Source organism: Anomalospiza imberbis, chromosome 6 (genome assembly GCF_031753505.1).
Source record: "Anomalospiza imberbis isolate Cuckoo-Finch-1a 21T00152 chromosome 6, ASM3175350v1, whole genome shotgun sequence".
In the NCBI taxonomy this organism is placed as follows: domain Eukaryota; kingdom Metazoa; phylum Chordata; class Aves; order Passeriformes; family Viduidae; genus Anomalospiza; species Anomalospiza imberbis.
In genome coordinates, this window is record NC_089686.1 from 60,734,556 (window position 1) to 60,755,197 (window position 20,642).

Sequence of the window (20,642 nt, forward strand, 5' to 3'; positions counted from 1 at the left end):
CTGGAGTCTAGTCAGCACCCTTAGCATGAGTCTTTCCTGGCCTCCTCTTTTCCTGGCCTGCGCTCAGCCTCCAAAACTCAGGGGTTTCAGGGCTAGGAGGCTACCCCAGGTTTAACATAGGAATGTAGAGCCCAGGTTTTCAGAGATGTCACAACCCAAAAAAACCATCTAAAAATACTTTCAAAAGTTGCTGTTCCTTGGGGCAAGGAGTTTCCTTGATGGTGAAGTATAACTATTAGTAAGCTTAGGAAATGATGAAATATTTAGAAGACAAGGGAAACACAGAAGGGATCCTGGGTTTATTGGAAGTGTCCTCAGTTTCCATAACAAACCACTTATTGTGTTAGCAGGTGCCTAGAATTTTAGGAGACTGCCACCACGATAGCTGGCTACATCTTCTGAGCAATGCTGTGCAAAATCCACTGATTCTAAAAGGGAATATTCAATGCAAATCTGCTTTTCATGCCATTAAAAGGCTTTGCAAATTACACTCACTAAATGAAATATTTCTCTCTCGGGCAGGAAGAGCTTCCTCCACAATGATCCTAATCCCCGATAAAAGTGCACAAACACACATACAAAAAATTATATACAGGATGCAAAAAGTCCTTTATACAATGGATGTAACTTTTATATTATCATTAATCATACAGAGTATCCCTAGAGAGAAAAATGGCATATTCTGTGTACTCCAAGGATGAATGAACAAAGGTAAAATCAGGCCATTCTCACCTACAAGTCCTGTGTACGTACATCAAAGATGCACTACAACTGTGTGAAGAGTCAGAGGATCACGCAGCCCTGGTGCACACAGATAAACCACCCTGCTCACACCAGCAAATGAATGAGTTCCCAATCCAAGGGGAAGTGCCAGCTCACGACACGGATGGTCCAGCAGAGTCACAAGAGATGAGTCCAGGAGACCATCGCACACCCCGACACCGACAGCAGGCAAAGGCAGAGCCGCCGACAGCAGAACCAGCGTCACACCAGAGCGGTTTAGCTAAGGGGGACACTTCAATGATGCAGCAGTGGCAAGCAAGGCAGAAAGGACAAACTGAGAACACCAACACAACCCAACACCTGCCGCAGCGGAGAGCCTGAACTACCCGGCCTTAGTGCAACACACGTGGCTTGTCCAGCCAAAACCCTGGCAGCACACGTGGCTTGTCCAGCCAAAACCCTGGCAGCACTCATGGCTTGTCCAGCCAAAACCCTGGCACCACTCATGGCTTGTCCAGGTGAAACCCTGGCAGCACACGTGGCTTGTCCAGCCAAAACCCTGGCAGCACACGCGGCTTGTCCAGCCCAAACCCTGGCAGCACACACGGCTTGTCCTGGTGAAACCCTGGCAGCACACGCGGCTTGTCCTGGTGAAACCCTGGCAGCACACACGGCTTGTCCTGGTGAAACCCTGGCAGCACTCATGGCTTGTCCTGGTGAAACCCTGGCAGCACACACGGCTCGTCCGGGTGAAACCCTGGCAGCACTCATGGCTTGTCCTGGTGAAACCCTGGCAGCACTCATGGCTTGTCCTGGTGAAACCCTGGCAGCACACGTGGCTTGTCCTGGTGAAACCCTGGCAGCACACACGGCTTGTCCAGCCAAAACCCTGGCAGCACACGTGGCTTGTCAGGTGAAACCCTGGCAGCACACACGGCTCGTCCGGGTGAAACCCTGGCAGCACTCATGGCTTGTCCTGGTGAAACCCTGGCAGCACTCATGGCTTGTCCAGCCAAAACTCTGGCAGCTCACGTGGCTTGTCCTGGTGAAACCCTGGCAGCACACGTGGCTTGTCCAGCCAAAACCCTGGCAGCACTCATGGCTTGTCCAGCCAAAACCCTGGCAGCACACACGGCTTGTCCAGCCAAAACCCCGGCAGCCCTCCCCGGGGCAGTGCCAGCCCCGCGCTGCCGGGCGGATTCCCGGGGCAGCTCCGCGCTCCGCAAGGCTGCCCGGAGCGATGGCAGCGCGGCACACGGCTCGTCCGCAAGCTCCGGGGAAACACGCCCTGCCTCCCCCGTCCTCCTGCCCGTCCCGCCCTGCCCGCGACCCCCGGGGCTGTGGGGAGGAAGGAGAAGGCTCGGGAGCGGCCGCGGGGTTACGGGAGGGCAGGCAGGGCCAAAGGGGAGGGCGGCGGGGGCGCAGCACCGGGTCCCAGTCCCGCTCCCACCAACCTAGCACACAGTCCAGGGAGGGCAGCCCGCTGGAGAGCAGCAGCTGCCCGTGGCGCAGCGCGGGCCGAGTGCCCGGCAGGGCGGGCGGCCGCGGGCCGGCCCCGGGCCGGCGCTGGAAGCTGGTGCGGCCCCGCGCCCCGCCGGCCGCCGCCATGTCGGGGCCGGGAGGGCCGGGCCGCGCTCCGCCAATGGGGGAGCGGCTCGGGGAGCGGCCGCCCAATGGGAGCCCGCGTTGTTGCTACGTGCGGCGGCGGGGGGCGGCGGAGGGCTGCGGGGCCCGGCGGCGAGCGGGGAGGTGAGAGCGGCGCCGGGGGCACCGGGGCCTCGCCTGGGGCTGAGGGGGCCGGGGGGCACCGGGGCCTCGCCTGGGGTGAGGGGGCCGGGGGGCACCGGGGGGCACCGGGGCCTCGCCTGGGGCTGAGGGGGCCGGGGGGCACCGGGGCCTCGCCTGGGGCTGAGGGGGCCGGGGGGCACCGGGGCCTCGCCTGGGGGTGAGGGGGCCGGGGGGCACCGGGGCCTCGCCTGGGGCTGAGGGGGCCGGGGGCACCGGGGCCTCGCCTGGGGCTGAGGGCGCCGGGGGGCACCGGGGCCTCGCCTGGGGCTGAGGGGGCCGGGGGGCACCGGGGCCTCGCCTGGGGCTGAGGGGGCCGGGGGGCACCGGGGCCTCGCCTGGGGCTGAGGGGGCCGGGGGGCACCGGGGCCTCGCCTGGGGCTGAGGGGGCCGGGGGCACCGGGGCCTCGCCTGGGGGTGAGGGGGCCGGGGGGCACCGGGGCCTCGCCTGGGGGTGAGGGGGCCGGGGGGCACCGGGGCCTCGCCTGGGGTGAGGGGGCCGGGGGCACCGGGGCCTCGCCTGGGGTGAGGGGGCCGGGGGGCACCGGGGCCTCGCCTGGGGCTGAGGGGGCCGGGGGGCACCGGGGGGCACCGGGGCCTCGCCTGGGGTGAGGGGGCCGGCAGCGGGCGCGGATCGGGGCGGGGAGTGCGGTACGGGCGCTGTGGAGGGGACGCCCCGCTTGTCCCGCGGGGTGTCGGCAGAGCCGGGCAGGCTCGCCTGGCGCGGCATCAGCCCCTTCGGAAAGAGCCTGCAAGGGGAAAGTACTTGTAAAATGTATTTCCATAACTGCGTGTAGCATGATCCGTGAGTATACTTGGGGTCCCTGCTTGTTTGTGCATAGGCACGGACCGGTAAGCGAGCGTGTGGTTTAATGCCTTAACTTGGGAGCAGGATCTGGCATCAGCGTGGAGCAAGACGCGTGGCAGAAAAAGTTAAACGACGTTAAAATGCTTTGACAGGTTCTAGGATGTTTGCTTTGTCAGTCAGCGCTCTGTGCTCTGGTGCTCTGAAGGCAAGGGAAGCCCCTGCCAGTATACAGAACAGCCACTACCACAAGTATTTTTGTGTTTGTTTTTCATCTTTTGGTGATTCAGAGGCATCTCAAGCTGCTTGAAGACACTTGTACAAGCAGAATAGAAAAACGAGGCTTTAATACTATGATCCTTCGCTCTCACTCTTGAATTCCAATGAACAATGTTTACTGTTGTTCTAAGCCAAATTGCTGAACACCTGTGGTTCTTGAGTCTCTTTTTAATTGAGGGGAAAAAATCCTCCTGTTAAATATGAGCAGCATGAAAGAGCAGCCATATGTGGGCAGTCCTGAACCTCAGAGTGTTTCCTTCATATCCAGTTCAAATTCAGGGGCACGAAACTTCAGCATGGTGTGTCCCTAGCTGGGGAAAGGATGCTCTTTTTGCTGCTGGCCAAGCTTCCACACATGCTAAGCAGTGGGCAGGTCGAGATCTTTTATCAGGAGTATCAGGCAGTCTTAAGATTTTGTATTTTCTGCTAAACTGTGAGATACTGAATAATCCTTAAGTTTAAGTATAGATTATTGCTTAGTGAAAGTTAGAAGTATCTCTCTGTAGAGGAGAGAATCAAAGGAGCTTGGAAACCATGGCAAGAAATAAATGTAGGTGTTTAATTTCACTTCTGTAACATGTGACCAGTGAGGTATGATTATCTGGAACGGGAAAGGCCAACAAAATAATGACCCAAGGCATAATTCACAACTCTTCTAAAAGGGTTTGGGCATCTCTTTCTGTCAGTGGGATCTTGTGATGTGAATTCTGTCTGACTGAAGAGGAGCCTGAAGCACAGGGAGAGCTCTCCCCTTTTAAACATCACAGTGACTCTGCCATTTCTTACTGTGCTGTCCTCCTGGAGCCCAGTCCCTGACTATTGCAGGTGTGTGTGACACAGCAGTTGCAGGATATCTGTTGGACAGCTTTGTTTCAGAAGCTCGTGACCCTGTGATAAGGATATCTTTGATAAGTCACTGCTTGCCTGTCAGAAAGAGAATCCAGTGATGAACTCAATCTCTAGGATGGTTTTTTCCTATTCCAAGCAGTAGATTTTCTTCTCTTACTTCATTCACACAAAGCATTTCCTTGCTTTATTTTTTTTTTTTTTTGTTAAAATACACTACTGTAGGTTGTCTTAACTTCACAGGATAGGTGTAAACATACATCCAGGGCTGAGCCCTCTCTTTTGTTCTTTCATTACTACTTGCCTGACATATAAGGGTTTTTAATACTTTTTTCACCTCATTGTCCTACAGGCCAATTAAAATTGGAGGCTAAATAATTCCTTCTCTATTTTTTTTTTATTTCTCTTTCCTATTGCAGAGAGAACATACATAATGAAAGTATTTTGGAAATGGGGATGCTTGTGCCATGCCCCTACCATTTTTAGCGTTGGATAAACTGCACCCTTCCTGGCAATCTCAGTGGCTCAGGAGCTGATCCAGTGGGATCAGGGTTGCAAAAGAGGAAATCTCCACTCCCTGCTCCTCCTCTCTTTCCAATCCAGCAAACCCTGGTGCTGATCACTTCCCTCCTTGGGCTGATTGAGATCACTAGCCTGGCTTGGAGCTATCGACTGACTTTCTTCATAGTTTTATTTTGTGCCATCCTGTGAGCTGGTGCTGCATGGCAAAGGGCAGCCCAACCTCCCAGCTCTTGCTACCTGGGAACTTTGTAGTTATTTCAGAATAAAAACTGGATTTTTACATTAGAAAAAACTGATTTTTCTATGCAGTGACATATTTGTTACAAATTTTTTTTGTAGATATCCTTCCAAATATGGAGAAATGGTGTGTTACGTTGTAATTTACAGCAGGAATGACTGTTTCATGTATAACAAAATTGTAGATACAATTTTTTTCAGTATGAGAACTGAACTTATAAAATACAGCAGTAGTTCTGTTTGTGTTGTTCAATTTTCCCCAGTCACATTTTAACCTGATGGGTGCAGTTAAAGTCCAACTGATTTAGAAAGTGAGTGGAAATAAGCTATTTTTCAGTAGGTGGGGGATTTTTGCAATGTTAACATTTTAATGCAGTAAAGCTTTCCAACTGCATATGTGCTTATGAAAATACTGCTTACATCTGACTTTACCTGTATATCAGATAAATTTCAGAGGAACAACAAATTTAATGGAAATGAAATTTCATATTTATTTTTGGTTAATTATTTTTAAATCAATGGTGCTTCATTTTGCAGGAATAACAATAGTTTTTTCACTCTTTTTGAATGATACTGAAGGTTTGCACATGTCCAGTTTTGTAAAGGTGGATTTTCAGTCGTTGTAGAAGATCCCACTAGGATCTGCTCTCTGGCAGAAAGCAAAACCACAGGAACTGTAATTCTGGACATCACCCTAATCCTCAAATGCACATTATGAGGTAGATAGACCCTACTGTTCCTGTTCTCAGGGTGGAATGGAAATGCAGAGAAGCTGAGGAACATGGAAATGATTTCCAGTGCTCAGGAAGTGTCTTGGAAGTTATTTCTTTCACCTGAGCTATGGCAATGGCCAGGGGTCATACTCAGCTCATTGGAGAAAGTTTAAACATCTTTTGTCTATTTTGGGATGTCTCAAACTGTAGAATAATCAACTTTCCTTCCTCACAACTCACATGTTGTCACATAGACCTGGTCAAATGGGGATGTCAGTTTTAACTGCAAATCCTACCTGTGCTGTGGAGAGAGCAGGCTCTCTGTTTTCCTCTTCTTGCAAACTTGCTGGTCCAATTCAGCTACTTGTCTGTGCAAAATGCAGTTTCTAGGATGGATTAAGAGGATTTTGGGTGAAAATTCCCTAAGGGAAAAGAAAAAAAAAAACGGAGGGAATAAATGGTGAGCGAGAGAGCAATCAGAACATTTGGGAAAAGGTTATGCTTGGAATTTGATCTGCAAGAACATTTGACATTTCTCTTCCAAAACTGTGGCCTGCACACTTGGGGGAAATCCTGGTGTCCCCAGAATAGCAGCCCTCGAAGTGTGCTTCGGCTATTTGTGGTTGATAATGATGCCTCAGGTTCAGCTTTTACATTTTCACATTCTGTGCTGCTTCAGTGTGCACTTCTGAGCTTCACACGAGGGGACGGTGAGCTCTCTGCACAGAGCAGGGAGACAAAACAATTCCTGCTCCAGCTGGGCACCAAGGACAAATGACCCAAATCTCAGCCCAGGAGCACCAACACCGTGGGCTGGAGAGAGAAAAACAAGCAGGATGGGACTGCATGGGCTAAAGCTGGAATGGGACAATGAACTCCAGTGTGCCAGTGGAGCAGAGCTGATCACAGTGAGAGCCCCCGGGAGCGCTCGTGCATTTTGGGACCATTTGGGTTCATCTTGGGTGCAGCCCTGGCTGGGCTCTGGTGCTGCCCAAGGTGGATCCATGGAGGAGAGCCTTTGAATATATCCTTCTTTATTCTCTAGCTCTGTTCTAGCTCAGCCTTCACCAGACATCAGCTTCCAGTGACCACAGAAGGACAGAAAACATCAATAAGAGGAAGCAGAGTTGTCCTGACCTCTCTTTACCACATGGGTTGCCCATGTGGGCTCACAGGGCCTCCAGTTAACAGCAGCAGCATTGTGTGGGCAGTGTTCCTCAACAACAGGGTGTTATTGATGGATGTGTTCTGTTGTCTTTGCTTGCAAATTAATGGTTTTGCTGGGTTTTAATTGTGCTGCAGAAGATTCACGTATGCTCTTGTCTTTGAACAAAATGCTGTTCATTTTGGAATAAAACGCCAGCCCATTTTATTTCAAATTTATTTCAAATTTATTTCAAATTTATTTCAAATTTATTTCATTTATGTATGTCTGCTAGACCAGTTTTCAGTAATATTTTTCTGTAGGATTTACGTGTGGGATAGAGAACCAGACAACCACATCCTAGTGGCAGTTCTGATTCATGATCTTATTAGTGTTTGCTGTTCCACCGCCAGGCTGCTTGGCTCATCAGTTGTGGAATGTGCTGGTATTAGACTGTACTGATTAAAGTTTTATAGTCACCAAATCAGATTAGCCACCCAGTCACCTGACCAGGCTGGCCTTGCAGTCATGTGAGCCACGCCCTGCTGAGCTCCTGCTGGGAGCTGAAACAAGGTAGTTTGCTTTTGAGATGTTCTTAAGTATCTAACAGCATGGGTCGTGGATTATGGCTGCAAAGAAGATGGCTTCATTTTCCTGATCTTTGAACTAGCTAGAATGGGATAAGTTTGAAAGTGCAGGATCTTCAGGCCATGAGCCAACAACTGGAAAGAATGTTTAATCCTGGAAGCTCTGACACCAAAAGACCTGTTTTTTTCAGTGTGAAAAAGCTTAAAGACTGCTTATCCAGTCAGTCTGAGGCAAATGAAAGAATTAGTTGGAGTGTTTAGGACTTGCCAGTTGTATGATATTTCATAAAACATAAGATCTTACTCAGAAAGCTTCTTACCTAAATTCATCCTTGTGGGTATCCTGAGCATTAGGAAAAAAATTTAAACTGTGTCAAATTTAAACAGAAATAGAACTATGAAACTTTTAAACTTTTTAAAACTTTTAAAATAGAACTAAATTAGGAGACATGAGTTAAAGTAGTATGTGCTGAAGACAAGAAATTATTTTAAAAGTTACTTTATGTTTCTGTAATTTCAGAATTGTACAGTATAATGTTGATGAAACCTGCAGAACAATAATCTTGAAAGTGAATTGTGAGTTTAATTTAGTGTCTTAATAAGCATCATACAGATTAGTGCTGTATTTAATAGGGATTATTTTCCTTGTATTTCTCGTACTACCTGGTGAGACCCACAAACATGGAAAGAACCTCAGGTTTCCAGAGCACTGGCCAATGATGTTTTCTGGTTATTGTCTCCCATAGATATTCCAGACAGGAATGCTAGCTTGATTTTTCAGCTCCCACCAACTTTCACAGCACTCTGGCCATCCACAGAGTGGGGCATGAACCAGGGTGTGCTGCAGTAAATAATTCTGCAGGGTTGTCTATTGCTTGCTTTTCAAAAAGTTTGACTAGAATGGTAAACTAATTACATCCCTGAGGGGCAGATGAAGAAAACAGGCATTTTGGCCTTTAAGTAGTCAGGAAGTAAAATTGAGATTTTTCAGTGTGAGTTATAAAGTTGGATATAAGACAAGCAAGCAACCTAGTAAAACTCATTGTAAAGCCAGATTCACAGCTGGCTACTTAGGCAAACTTAAACTGCTTCAAATTTAGAATAATGTTTTGGTGAAATAAACCATCAGAAAGCACTGAATATCTGGCTTTTTTTGTAGCCAGGCTGTATTTTAGCAAATCATCATTCTTTATCTCAGTGGATTCAGCTTCCATCCCCTGCACCGAGCCTGCCAATTCCATGCCAGAAGTGCTGTATTTGTGGGAACACCATTTCGGGTCCATCTATCTGGGAGCAGGGCTGCCATTTTTTTCCCATTTTCCCCCTCTTGTACTAAATTGCATTTTGTATGAGGTAATATATGTATAAGGAATAAAAATTAATTAACATTTAAAACTAGATACTGAAACAGATTGAGGGAAACCAAAATGTTATCAAGGTCCTAGAAATACAATATTACTGAAACCTGCAGAACAATAATCTTGAAAATGAATTGTGAGATTAGTTTAGTTGTGGGTGCTGCTGGAAATGTGAGCTTCACTAATTGTTTCAAAGTCCTGTCTTGGTTTTGTGTGGAAAGAATAGAATGTCTTCTTTCTTTGCAACAGGGGGTAATTCATCTGAAGTTTTAGCCCTAAGGTTTATTAGAATACCTGTGTTTCTTCAGTAGCCATGTTTTCAATATTTCTATGATTTACAGCTGTGACTGTGTCCCTAGCAGAGGAAGAAAGGTAATGGAGCTGTTTTTTTTTTTTTTTGCACCTTGCTCTTATTTTTCTGCAAAAACTGTTGCACATTCTTGGAACCTCGTGCTTCCACCATTTCTTGACTGTGTTTCCATTGGTCCTCGAAGTGTGAAGCACTGTTTGATCGTGGTGTTCTCATGCTATTGCCAAGCCACAGTGATTTTTTCATGGAATTTTTAACATTTCTGGTACAAAAGAACTGAAATTCACAAACATTAAGTTGTAGGAATATCGTCAGTCTTCTTAGCACGCAGAAAATATCTGTGAAAGGAGCTGTATGACCAGTCACTGGCTTTCCTTTTAGAAAAGCAGTGTATTATGGAAGAAAGGGCAAGCCACGTTCGGTGGGAACGTCTTGGGAACAAAGCAGATGAGCAGTTGCAGATGAAATAAAATCTTACAACTTAGTAAAAACCTAAATGGTTTTTAAGAAGGCAATTCAGGGAGGCAGTACTAACGAAGTTATACAGTGATTGTTTCTGTACTGCTTTTCTGTTTCGCTAGTATTTGTGTCCTCATTTGAAACTCCTGTTTGGGGTGGATGTCTGTGATAAAATGAGCCATGCAGGCCCTGCTTGGTGATGTGTTTGGTATCAGTGAGGGTGCCGTTCGTGGGGCTGGAACGTGCTCAGCACCTCAGCTTAGAGCCATTTGCTAAATTGGAGGAAGGCACCTCTACTTATTTGATTCCTAAGTAGTCAGTTTTCACATTTATTATTGTGTCAGCTGTATCTTTTATTTTAAACCATCAAATTAAATAATAGCTTGTGCTGGCTTTCTGTTTTAGTTCATGCATTTAAAACCTGGAAGTCAGATAAAAAGATAGTTTCAGAATAAATTCAGTATATTATTTATGAGTGGAGCAACACATTAGCATGGAGTTCACAATAGATCATATCGCTTTTATTCCATCTTACAAGCTTAGCAGCACAAACAGAATAATCAACATATTATTTGGCTGTCATCTGCTGAACAGAAAGCAGAGATCACAAGGAGGTTTTCCCTAGCTGCAGTGATGGCCTTTTTGTTCCAAGCCCCCATCTGGGAGGGCCATGGTGTGTTATCATATGGAACGCGGGGTTTGCTGTAATCTGCTTAGCTGCACTGCAGTTTGAATCTTTATTCCATGTTTGTGTAATTTATAATTTTAATGAGACCATGGCTCTTGTGGGCTTTGAAATATATTAAAAGCTCTTTTGTGCATATGCTTTTGTTCTTGCTTAATAGGCTCAGTGTATTTAAAACTGATGAATTTTTATTCATGGATTTGGATGTCTGGGGATTAACTTAGACTGAATATCATTGCACTCATCCATTGATGTTTGGAACTTTTTTATACTTGTATCTCTAAGTGGAGAAGACCTTACAGAACTTGTGTTTTACACATAAAACAGCTCAGAAATAACTAATAAAATTTTATTGAGCAATGAGAAAAAATACTGATTGCATTTTATTTTTACTGCATAAGCTCTCATGAAGTACCATTTTGCTCTGAAAAAAGCAGTGAGTCCATGTGCCTGTGTGTATTTAGAACTTTGTAACTAAAAATCAGTTTGGGAAAGCGGTCAACATTTTTGCAGAATAACAGCAGTGATAAGCACTTGATTTGCATTTTTCTTCTCTTCAGGTAACCTGAAAAAGTAAATACTGAGCACTCTCTTGTCTGACTGTATTGCCTTTCTCCTGTTTTTTTAGCAGTTTTTTTAATGCAGTCTGTGCATAAGCTATTTTATTAGAAGGTGATGCTCATAACTGGGAAGTATTGATAAACATGCAGAAGGATTCTTCACTGCTATTTTCTGACAGTGCTAAAACTGGTTTTGTTTTTTGCTTTTGTATTTTTCAGAAGTTCAATGGTTTGTTTATGGTTTAATTGTCTGTCAGGTTTGATTTCCTGTTTGTTTAAAGATTTGATTCTTTGTGATTTCTGTGTTTCTAAACTAATGTGGAGCCTCTTCAATGATGGGAATCTCTCTGAGACCAACACTGGCAATAGGATGGAGACAATTGTGTTTTTTCTAAATAGTCTTGGTGATGGTGTACTGAAATGTGGAGGGGTTGTTTGATGTGGAGGGGCTTGGGGTTTTTGTTTGTGGTGTTTTTGTTAGGTTTGTTGTTTTTTACCAGCAAACCATCCTCTTTGTCATGACAAAATATTTTAAGTAAACAGCATTTTTAGTTGTCAGTGCACAGGGGAGTTATTTGCCCCTCTTCTATTCACTGCTTTGAGCAGTATTTCCAAAATCATTTCCACAAGATGCGTCAGCTGGGAAGTGCAGGGGACACATGAGCCAAGGGCAACTTCAGATTTTGTAGGGTTGTAGATTTTTAGTGCCTAATGTGAAAATTAGGCTTTGTCTTACTAAACTGAAATGAATTTTCAGTGTTTATATGTCTGTGTCTCAAGGCAGCGAATGTTTCGAAATTGAAGATAAACACATGCAGTTATTTGACCATTGTGACACAGGCACAGCCCGTTTTTCTCAGTTACCAGGAAGGTGACTGTGGTGTCTGCCAGACCTTTGGTGTTTGTCCTGACTTTGACCTTGTTGCAGAAGACTGTAAAGTGAATTTTGGTATCCCTGAGGCCCAGGCCTGCCATGTACGACCGTGCCTTTGCTCAGCTGTCTGGATTTCAGTGTTCAGCAAAGAGGAGTGAATGGAGCTGCAGAGGAGGACAAGCTTTGGAATGCATCTGGCCATTAAAACAGCATTTTATTCAGGGTTGTGCAAGTGTTAGGAGCTGCTTCCCAAAGGTAAATAGAACCAGTGAGAACTACCTGAAATCTGTGTTGGGAAATTGCTCATTCTTGTCGGTAGTCTCTGGTTATTTAACACCAGCCAATTGTGTTATGTTTACAGGATTAAACTCCTTGTCAGCTTGAGATCAGCAGCTGAAGGAGCTCTAGTTGGAGACAAACTGCCTCGTCGAGATAATGTGTAAAAAAGTAATCTCGTCCAGAATATCACCAGGCTTGCTCACATTTGCCAGACCAAGTCCAGTGTTTCTTCCAGAGTAAAGCAACAGCTGGAAATAAAAAGCAGTTCTTCTGATCTCCAGCACAGAGGGACCTTTTGGAAATTGTTCTTCATTTTGCTTTAGATGTTCAGAATCCTCAGATTGTAATTAGAATATTTAAAGTGTTTTGTACATTTATACTTTGTATATTTATATTTTGTATATTTATATTTTGTATATTTATATATTTAAAGCATATTGTGTATCTAATATGGGAAGCATCCAGATAAGATACACACACTTCGCTCTTCTAGCACATGTAACATCAGTTTCATGCAGAAGTTTTAAAATAAGAGTTTATTATAAATAACAGCTCAAACAAATATTTAAATGGCCTAGTCAGTGTGGAGTTTTTTCTTTGGTTTGGGTTTTTGGATTGTTTTTTAAAGTAATCTCAGAGTAATTCTGTGGGAAAGAGGTGGTGCAAGTTATGCATAGAGAAAGGTGTCTGGTTAGAAGTGGAGAACGTTAGCAGAAGAGTTTGTGTTAGGGAAGGAAAAACTGATAATCTCTCACTACATATTCAATGACATACACTACAGTTCACTACAATTCACAACATATTCAGTTCCAGAATTGGGAAACATTATATAAAGCAAATGCCGCTGGAAATTTTTTATGAAAGTGAAAAATCTATGTAGTGCCAAGTGCAGTGATTTGTTTAGTCACGCTTTCAGTGCCTGCAACTTTGATTTTCCTGTATTTAAAAATTCAGTGCCATATTAAATTGTCTTACACAATGCCGTTGGTTTTCTGGAAATGATAAATCTGCTCATTGATTTTCTAATTTTATTATGTACACAGCTAATTGTAATCCAAGATTACAGCAAACAAGATGTTAATTTCTAGACAACCTATGTACATTTCCCTCAGAGTACGAGTGCTACAGAAGCAGAGAGTACAAAGAGAATACCATTTGTGCTATCCTCACAGGAGCTGTCAATAAAAGATGTAATAGGGGATTTAGGAATCTGGAAATGGCCAACTAATTTATGTGAATCTATTTTATTTCAGCTAGAAAGCCCAAGCTCTGTTTCGTCTGCACTGCATATTGCAGAGCACAGGCTGTCTATAGAAAACCAGGCGGCTGCATATGGAAAGTCCCTTGATATCATTCACTTGCTGTGTAATCTTATTATGCAAAGTTCTAATCTTCACCTAGAATGAATGCCTCTGGGTCAGAATATAGTCATATCAGGGTTTTTGAGGTCATGTTTTGTGATCCTTAGCTTATTCTTCTAAGTAGAGCTGGGATTTAAAGAGTATTCCCCAGACACTGGCAGAGATAGACGGCAAAACCTGCTGCCTTTTTGGAAGACAAGACCAACATGAGGTCCCTGGTAGGATTAAACTTGATTTGTAGCTGTAGGATTTTTTAACAGATGTATTATTGGACAGGGAATAGGGGGCCACCAGCACAGCGAAATTGGATCACAATTGGCATTCTCAGGGAGTCCGCTGGCTGCTAGAACAGCAGCTGCATGTGGATTTGACTTCTTTCAGGTGAAGCGACTTCCAGTCATTTGGAAAGGATGGGATGAAAAGGAACCTTGGTGATAATTTTGATGTCTGCAAGATTTAGTACCAATGTAATGGGATTATCGGTAACACCTTCGCTGCAGAAAAAGCCACCTGGCGCTATAACTGGCAGCAACTGAGAACTAATCCTTTCCCATCTCTTGGATGTCATTCATGAGGCTCAAAGTGATTTCTACCCTGCTAGCTGTGATTAATTTTATAAACAAACAAACAAAAACCCGAGTGATGAAAGCATAGGCTATGGAAGGAAGAGGGAGCAGAAGATACTAGTAATTGCATTTTGCATTTTATTTGCTGTGTATTTTACAACTATACAGCTGTGGTAAAATAACCAAATTGTGTTTTCTGTGATAAATATGGATGTGTGACCTTTTTTAACCAATGTTGATTTCAGTAGAATTTTTTCAGCTACCTGCTATATGATAGTAGGTAGTACCTGGAAGTAATTACAACAGGTTTTAGGCCATTAGTTCTGCAATAAGGATGTTTATACTACAGAGCCATTAAGTTTTCAAGGGGCCTGGGACTTAAATAATTTGTTTTATTGTGCTTAATGGTCTTATGTTCGATCTGGTGGAGTTGCCTGCTGATGGTACTTTGTATTAAAATTGTGTGATGTGGAAAACTGTTCAGCTGTTTACTTCCTTGTGATCAACAATAAGACATTGTTTCAAGAATGTAATGATACGAAGTTTTCAGAGGAAACAATTCTATTTTAATGATGCTCAAGTTAATTATTCCTGTGTGGATTTTTTTTTTCTTTTTAAATAAACTAGTTTGGTCTGGTGTTTTTTTTTTTTACTGGACTTGCTACAACCACTTATTAACTAGAAGTTGTGACTTAAGACTACATGGAAGCTTTTAGGATTTTAATTATTTGGAATGAATGTTAGATATTTAAAGATGAACCTTAACATTTAAAACACCCTCCTGTCCTCAGGAGGTACCTTGCCAGGGTCAGGTTGTATAATCCAGGTATATATGTGCTTCATTTGAAATTAACTTTCTTGGGTAGTAATCAAAAGCTTTTATATAAAGCTAAGAATTTTTTGATCGTTATCATAAAATCTAATAAGCTTGAGCATTTAAAAAAATTCTTTGTACTACATTTTTAAGAATGGGTTGGTGAAATCTATGTCTCAGGAGTTAAGAATTTATTTTAAGAGAACTGGGAACAAAATTTGCGAGCTCTTCATTCATGTTCTGTCCTTGTGGTTAGCTTTTTACCATGGCAGCTCTGGCAGCAGGCAAAGCTCACTCTGAGCCCTGGGCTTCCCTGAATAGCTCCCAAATCTACTCACAAGCATCCCAGGGAAACACATGTCCAGCATAACTGTCCCTGTTTGTTTCACCCAAAATCCAAAAGGAAACGGCTTGCAATCCCTTTGAAACTTGTTTTCGGCGATGTAGAGCTGTTGTTTGGAGCTTCATAATAAAAACATTTTAGTTACAACCTGACAGCTGTTGGCATAGGAGGTTTGCACATTCTCTTGATGCTGTTACTCTTTCTTTGTCCCAATTTGATCTGTGTACTCTGAGCATTGTAATGCATTGTTTGTAAATGCCTTTTTACCTGCAATACCCACAGGTGCCTAAATTCTCTACTGTCTTAATATGTTAATATAAGGTTTCTGAATAGCATGGGCCAAAAATAGAGGATGCTTGTGCAGTACTTTTCTTTCTCCCTGAACTGAGAAGCAGCGTGAGGCTCCTTTCTAGCAGGTGCTGTTAAGAAGGATTGATGATGGACTTCTTTCCAAACAGAGTTGTGGTTGTGCATTCACCTACTTCTGCAACTCAGATCCATCTGCTGTGCCTCCACCTTCCTTTTGTGACCTGGGTCACATTTCTGGGCTCTCAGTGTGTCTGGCCTAAGTGTAAGGCATTGGTTGGTGCTTTTTGGGTGCACTGAATTGAGAAGAACCAACCACTTCTCTGCCTCACTGGAATGGATTCTGCTGAAAGTGCATTCCCCTTCCAGGGGAGCTGCTCCAGTTCCTGCAGTGTGTCCTGCAGCGTGCTGGCTGCTGCGTCTGCCAGACACAATTCAAGACTTTCCTGTTTTCCATTCTATTTTGGGTTATTACTGCGAAAATTATCAGATTGAATGTGAATGATGAATCACAGCGTGGTTTAAGCGGTTCTAATGCAGAGAAGTATATGTAGATAAAAAAGTACATCTCTTTTGGAACAAGGAAATGAACTTGTTAGAGAATATTTGCTCCCAATAGTGGTTGTCTTTTGAATGTAGTCAGGCAAAACTCCCATTAAATTCTAGTGAGAGTTCTGAAAATAAAGCCATGCACTTGTAAATTCCTGTCTTTAATTAGTGAAATGCAGTGAAATGTAGAAGATGTCTTTATTTCATTTGAAGTGGCCATATTTTACACAGCATTTTCCTTTTTTTTCTTTCAACATACTGTATTTGCTCAGCAAACTATTGACCCATCTTAGAAAAAGAGGGAAATCTTGCAGTGGTTTTAGTTCATGATAAGGCAACACTGAGTTTAAGGGAACAGGCTTTTTGCAGAATGTAGAGCTTGCTTCAATTACTTCAGTATGTTTTCCACTTCTTTAAGTGTAACCACCAAATTTTGATAAGGAAACATTTTATTTAGATTAGCATTGCAGGAACTGGATCAGAGTTGGACTTGAATACTTGGGGAAGGGGGTCAGAAGATGTTTACAGCTGCAGAAGTTACAGCACTGTGCTGCAGCTGAGAACAGAAAGAGCTGATGCCTTATTTCTGTATCCACCTCTTCAGGTCTATCTGATTATTTGCTGGTTTCATTACACTGCTGGGTTTTTTTAAACCCACCTGTTACACACAAAAGATGGGTTTGTAAATGTTGGATTGCTTGTTCTCCAATGAATGACCCTCTTCTGTTTTGCTGTAGAGCCAGCTGGGCACCGTACCACTGTAGGATGCTTCGCCATGCCCTAGGAAAAACCTTCCGATTTCTGGGGTACACGGTGCAATATGGCTGCATAGCACACTGTGCCTTTGAGTACCTTGGAGGAATTGTTGTGGTAACTCTTCATTTTCATGTCATTTAAAAGGAGATAGAACTGTAATACTGACATTTTTCTATGTGATGATGCCAATATTTCAGGTTTCTTAATTTTCTTCAAAGCATCAAACACCATTTATGGGAAGCAGGTCCAGCCTTTGTGAAAATTATTTGCACTTTAGGCTTTCATGTGTTCTGATGTGTTATTGCTTGAGGCATCACTGAAGTAAATGGGAAACTCTGATTAAGCCTTTTGCAGAGTCCATCCTTCAAGAAAAAGACTGGAGTTACCAATAGGAAATGCCTTTGTTTCACACTCTGGCCAAATTTCTGGGTGTTTTATGCTCCCTGCGCCTCCTCCCCAGGTCCTTAACCTGGCAGATACTGCTGCTGGGCATGGGGGAGTTTGGCTGTGAGCTGCTCCTGCAGCTTCTGTGATGATTCGGTGTCACAGAGAAGAGAAAGGGGTAAGCTGGTATGGCTTTGAGCACTGCTCCTAAAAATTTCTTGGAGATGCAGTGCTGAAGGAATCCATAAGGGCCTGTAGCACCTAGTGCAGCTCAGGAGCAATCCCAAGGAAATACGGAGCTGTAACAGAGTTAGAGGTGCTCTAGAGGCTCCCCTCAGCTTTTAAATGCATCACACATTCCTTGGAGAAGCTCACTTTTAGTTGTCTACATTCCACCTTTTCTACTTTATTAGCACATCATTTGAATACAAGTTTATTTTAGATAGAAGCTGTTTGAAATAGTAATTTTTTCTCCTTTCTTTTGAATTTGCAGTGTTCTGGACCTTCCATGGAACCAACCATTCAGAACTCTGATATTGTCTTTTCGGAGAGCCTCAGCCGCCACTTTTATTGCATTCGAAAGTACGCTCCTCTCTTGAGACCACATCTGACATTCTCTTTGCCAGGGCTTGTCAGTAACCACATTCTGCTCTTTATTTTGAGTGCATTTTTCTGCTTCTAACTTGCAATTTTTCATTGTGTCTAAAGGATGCTAAAGTTATCATCACAAACAATGAACAGCTTGTCAAAATTCAGTTTGGATTCAGTCTGTTGTCACTTCCACAGCTTTTTCCAAAAAATAGAAAAAAAAGATCTTTTTTTTCCTCCTCCTTAATGATTCTACTGAGTGAATGTAACATCTTCTCTAAGCAGTTTGGTCTTGAAAACCAACTATGGGTATTACTGGTCTCAGGTTGTAGTCTTAAATGTTTCATAATTCATCTCAATAACAAAAAAATCACTCAACTTTTAAAATTCTGTGAAATTACACCGGAGTAAAACTGAAGAAACCAAAATTGTACACAAGAATTTTCAGCACAATGGACTTTCTTTAATGTGTGTGATTATTTTTGGAGTAGATACATGGATGCTCATATACTCAGCAAAATAGTTTGTAATTAGAGTTCTTCTGTTTGTTTTTGTTTGTTTTTTCCTCTCAGAGGAGATATTGTAATTGTGAAAAGCCCAAATGACCCCAAATCAAATATCTGTAAAAGAGTAATTGGCTTGGAAGGGGACAAAGTCTGCACAAGCAACCCTTCAGATTTCCTTAAGAGTCACAGCTATGTAAGTATTAGAGTTTCTTACTATGTAAATTAATGATTACTTAAGTAGGCCTGGTGGTCTCTAAAGGATTTGCAATATTTGAGGATCATAATAAATCATAAATTATGACATTAATAAATTATTATTCTTGAATATGTACAGTAAAATGTTGTACTTTTAGACTATCTATGCCAAGATGTCTTTCTCTGCCTTTTGTTTCTGTAGGAACTGTAGACAGATAATATTTCTGCTGTGCCCTTTGGAAGAATGCTCTGAAATTCTTTAAAAAGTGCAGTACAGATGACAGATGCAGGTGCTTGGTGTTCAGGCAAAACTGCTCTGGTATTTTAAACACTAAGAAGTGAATATTTGACTCTGTAATAGCTTTGCAGATTTTTCTTTCATAATTATTATTACTTTAGTGTAACTATTTCAATGTGGCAATATTTTAATGCTCCTCAGTATGGCTGGAAAAGTAGAAGTTTTCCTAACTTGGCCAAAGGGTCAGGTGAGGCAATGAAAAGGGAAAAATAATCTCAATGTTCATTTGTCCTTATGCAGATAGACTTCACAGAAGTTTGGGAAGATCAGTGACCAAATGTTTTTAGCAACTTCTTTTTAGGCTATCATGAGAAAAATCCTCGGGAATGATGATGTCAGAAGAATGTAGGTTTTTTCCTTGTCCCAGAAGCGTGTTTGACTGTTACCTCTATTCAGCACTTGTGGAGCCATCAGATATTCCCAGGTGTTTTGAATCTTTAAACAAAGCTGTGATTTTGCCCTTTCATATCCACTCCATCCTCCAAATAAGAAGAATGAGCATTTTATGGAACACTCCTTACAGTTTGTGACACATAAATCCTGTAAGAGTTTAGCTTCCATAAAGGCAGCCACCTTCACCAGGGAGCCTCCAGGTACCATTACTTCATTTGTACTGAGCAGCTGAAGTGGAGTTTGTCTTTACTAAAAGCAAAAGTTCTTGTCAACAGTAAGGATATGAGTCATCCCCCGCCCTGAGGGTTTCAATTTCTTTCTTTCACTCCAGTGTTGAGGCAAGACACCTTGGGCTCCTGCCTCTAATCTGCACATCTGCTGTAATGCCAGAGCCACTGGAGCTGCTGTTCTTAGAGTTTGCTCACTTGTGGGCATACGGAAGGAGCTCATTCTCTGTTACATTTTGAAGGAGAGGACAAAACATTTAGTTTTTCACAAATCAAATTGTGTTACCCATTTAACCAAGGAAAAACCTACCAAAAACCCCAAAGAACACAAACCCACCTTTCTCACCAAGTTAAAGGAATCCTCTGGCTCTGGTGGAGCTCATAATTGTGATGGAGTACGCATTTCCCAGAGGAGAGCAACCTGAATTCTGTGTACACTGACAGAAGACACAAACAGAATTTCTCTGAGCATCTTTTTCCTCACTTGTCTTAGTCTTGAAAAGGAAATTCTGGAAAGATTTGTACTTAAAACAGGCTATCAGCTTTTCAGGAAACACTGAAGTGACCAAGTGAATATTCAGCAGAACAATTTCTGCCTTAGTGCAGGATTTCTTGTCTCCAGTTTTAATTTAAAGTATGAGGAAAAAGAGCAGATGGGGAATTCAGAGTCCATTTCCTGTTTTCATGAAGGCTAATGTGTGGAAATACAATGAAATGACAAGCTTTTGTAATTCTTACACCATAAATTGTATCTAGGAGGAGAAATTATCTAAATGGAAGTGCTCTTGTGCCTGATACCTGTTTTCCTTCTACCTTTAGTGCTTGGTAAAGAGATAGGTCTTTCCATCTGTTCAGGAGACACTTTCTTTACAGAAGAGTAAATTCCCAACATGGATATCTGTACTTTATGTTCATAACTGAGGCTGGATTACTCACTAAGTAAATTGTTGGAGAGGGGAAACGTGATATGTTTTTATGTTTAGGCAATTGCCTAACCAAATTCCTTCTTTTAGTGAATCACTGTGCTATGCATTTTTAACTCAAACATAGAATTCCTCACAGCAAATAATGGCAGCAGATGTACAGAGAACTGGCTGTTTTGTTGATACTTGCCAGAGGTGGGTTTTTGAAAAAAAAAGATTGTCTGAACTGAGGAAAGGCCTGGGCTGAGGTTCCAAATGGCCAGGGGT

General features: G+C 43.2%; 2 protein-coding genes across 5 annotated transcripts in view; one reads left to right on the forward strand and one right to left on the reverse strand.

Annotated features, from left to right (window-relative positions):
• Positions 1 to 2,359, reverse strand: part of ELP4 (elongator acetyltransferase complex subunit 4) — a 130,947-nt gene extending 128,588 nt beyond the window's left edge. For 2 of the 3 annotated variants that reach the window (XM_068194807.1, XM_068194809.1), the window contains exon 1: positions 2,178 to 2,358. In XM_068194807.1, the coding sequence (XP_068050908.1) occupies positions 2,178 to 2,331 (154 nt within the window). In that variant the 5' untranslated portion in view covers positions 2,332 to 2,358. Of the gene's footprint in view, positions 1 to 2,177 lie in introns of all 3 variants that reach the window. The other variant, XM_068194808.1, reaches the window with a different exon arrangement.
• A 25-nt stretch (positions 2,360 to 2,384) lies between these two features.
• IMMP1L (inner mitochondrial membrane peptidase subunit 1) overlaps positions 2,385 to 20,642 on the forward strand; it is a 32,727-nt gene continuing 14,469 nt past the window's right edge. For both annotated transcript variants that reach the window (XM_068194811.1, XM_068194812.1), the window contains exons 1-4: positions 2,385 to 2,472; positions 16,843 to 16,975; positions 17,739 to 17,827; positions 18,406 to 18,532. In XM_068194811.1, the coding sequence (XP_068050912.1) occupies positions 16,871 to 16,975; positions 17,739 to 17,827; positions 18,406 to 18,532 (321 nt within the window). In that variant the 5' untranslated portion in view covers positions 2,385 to 2,472; positions 16,843 to 16,870. The remainder of the gene's footprint in view (positions 2,473 to 16,842; positions 16,976 to 17,738; positions 17,828 to 18,405; positions 18,533 to 20,642) is intronic.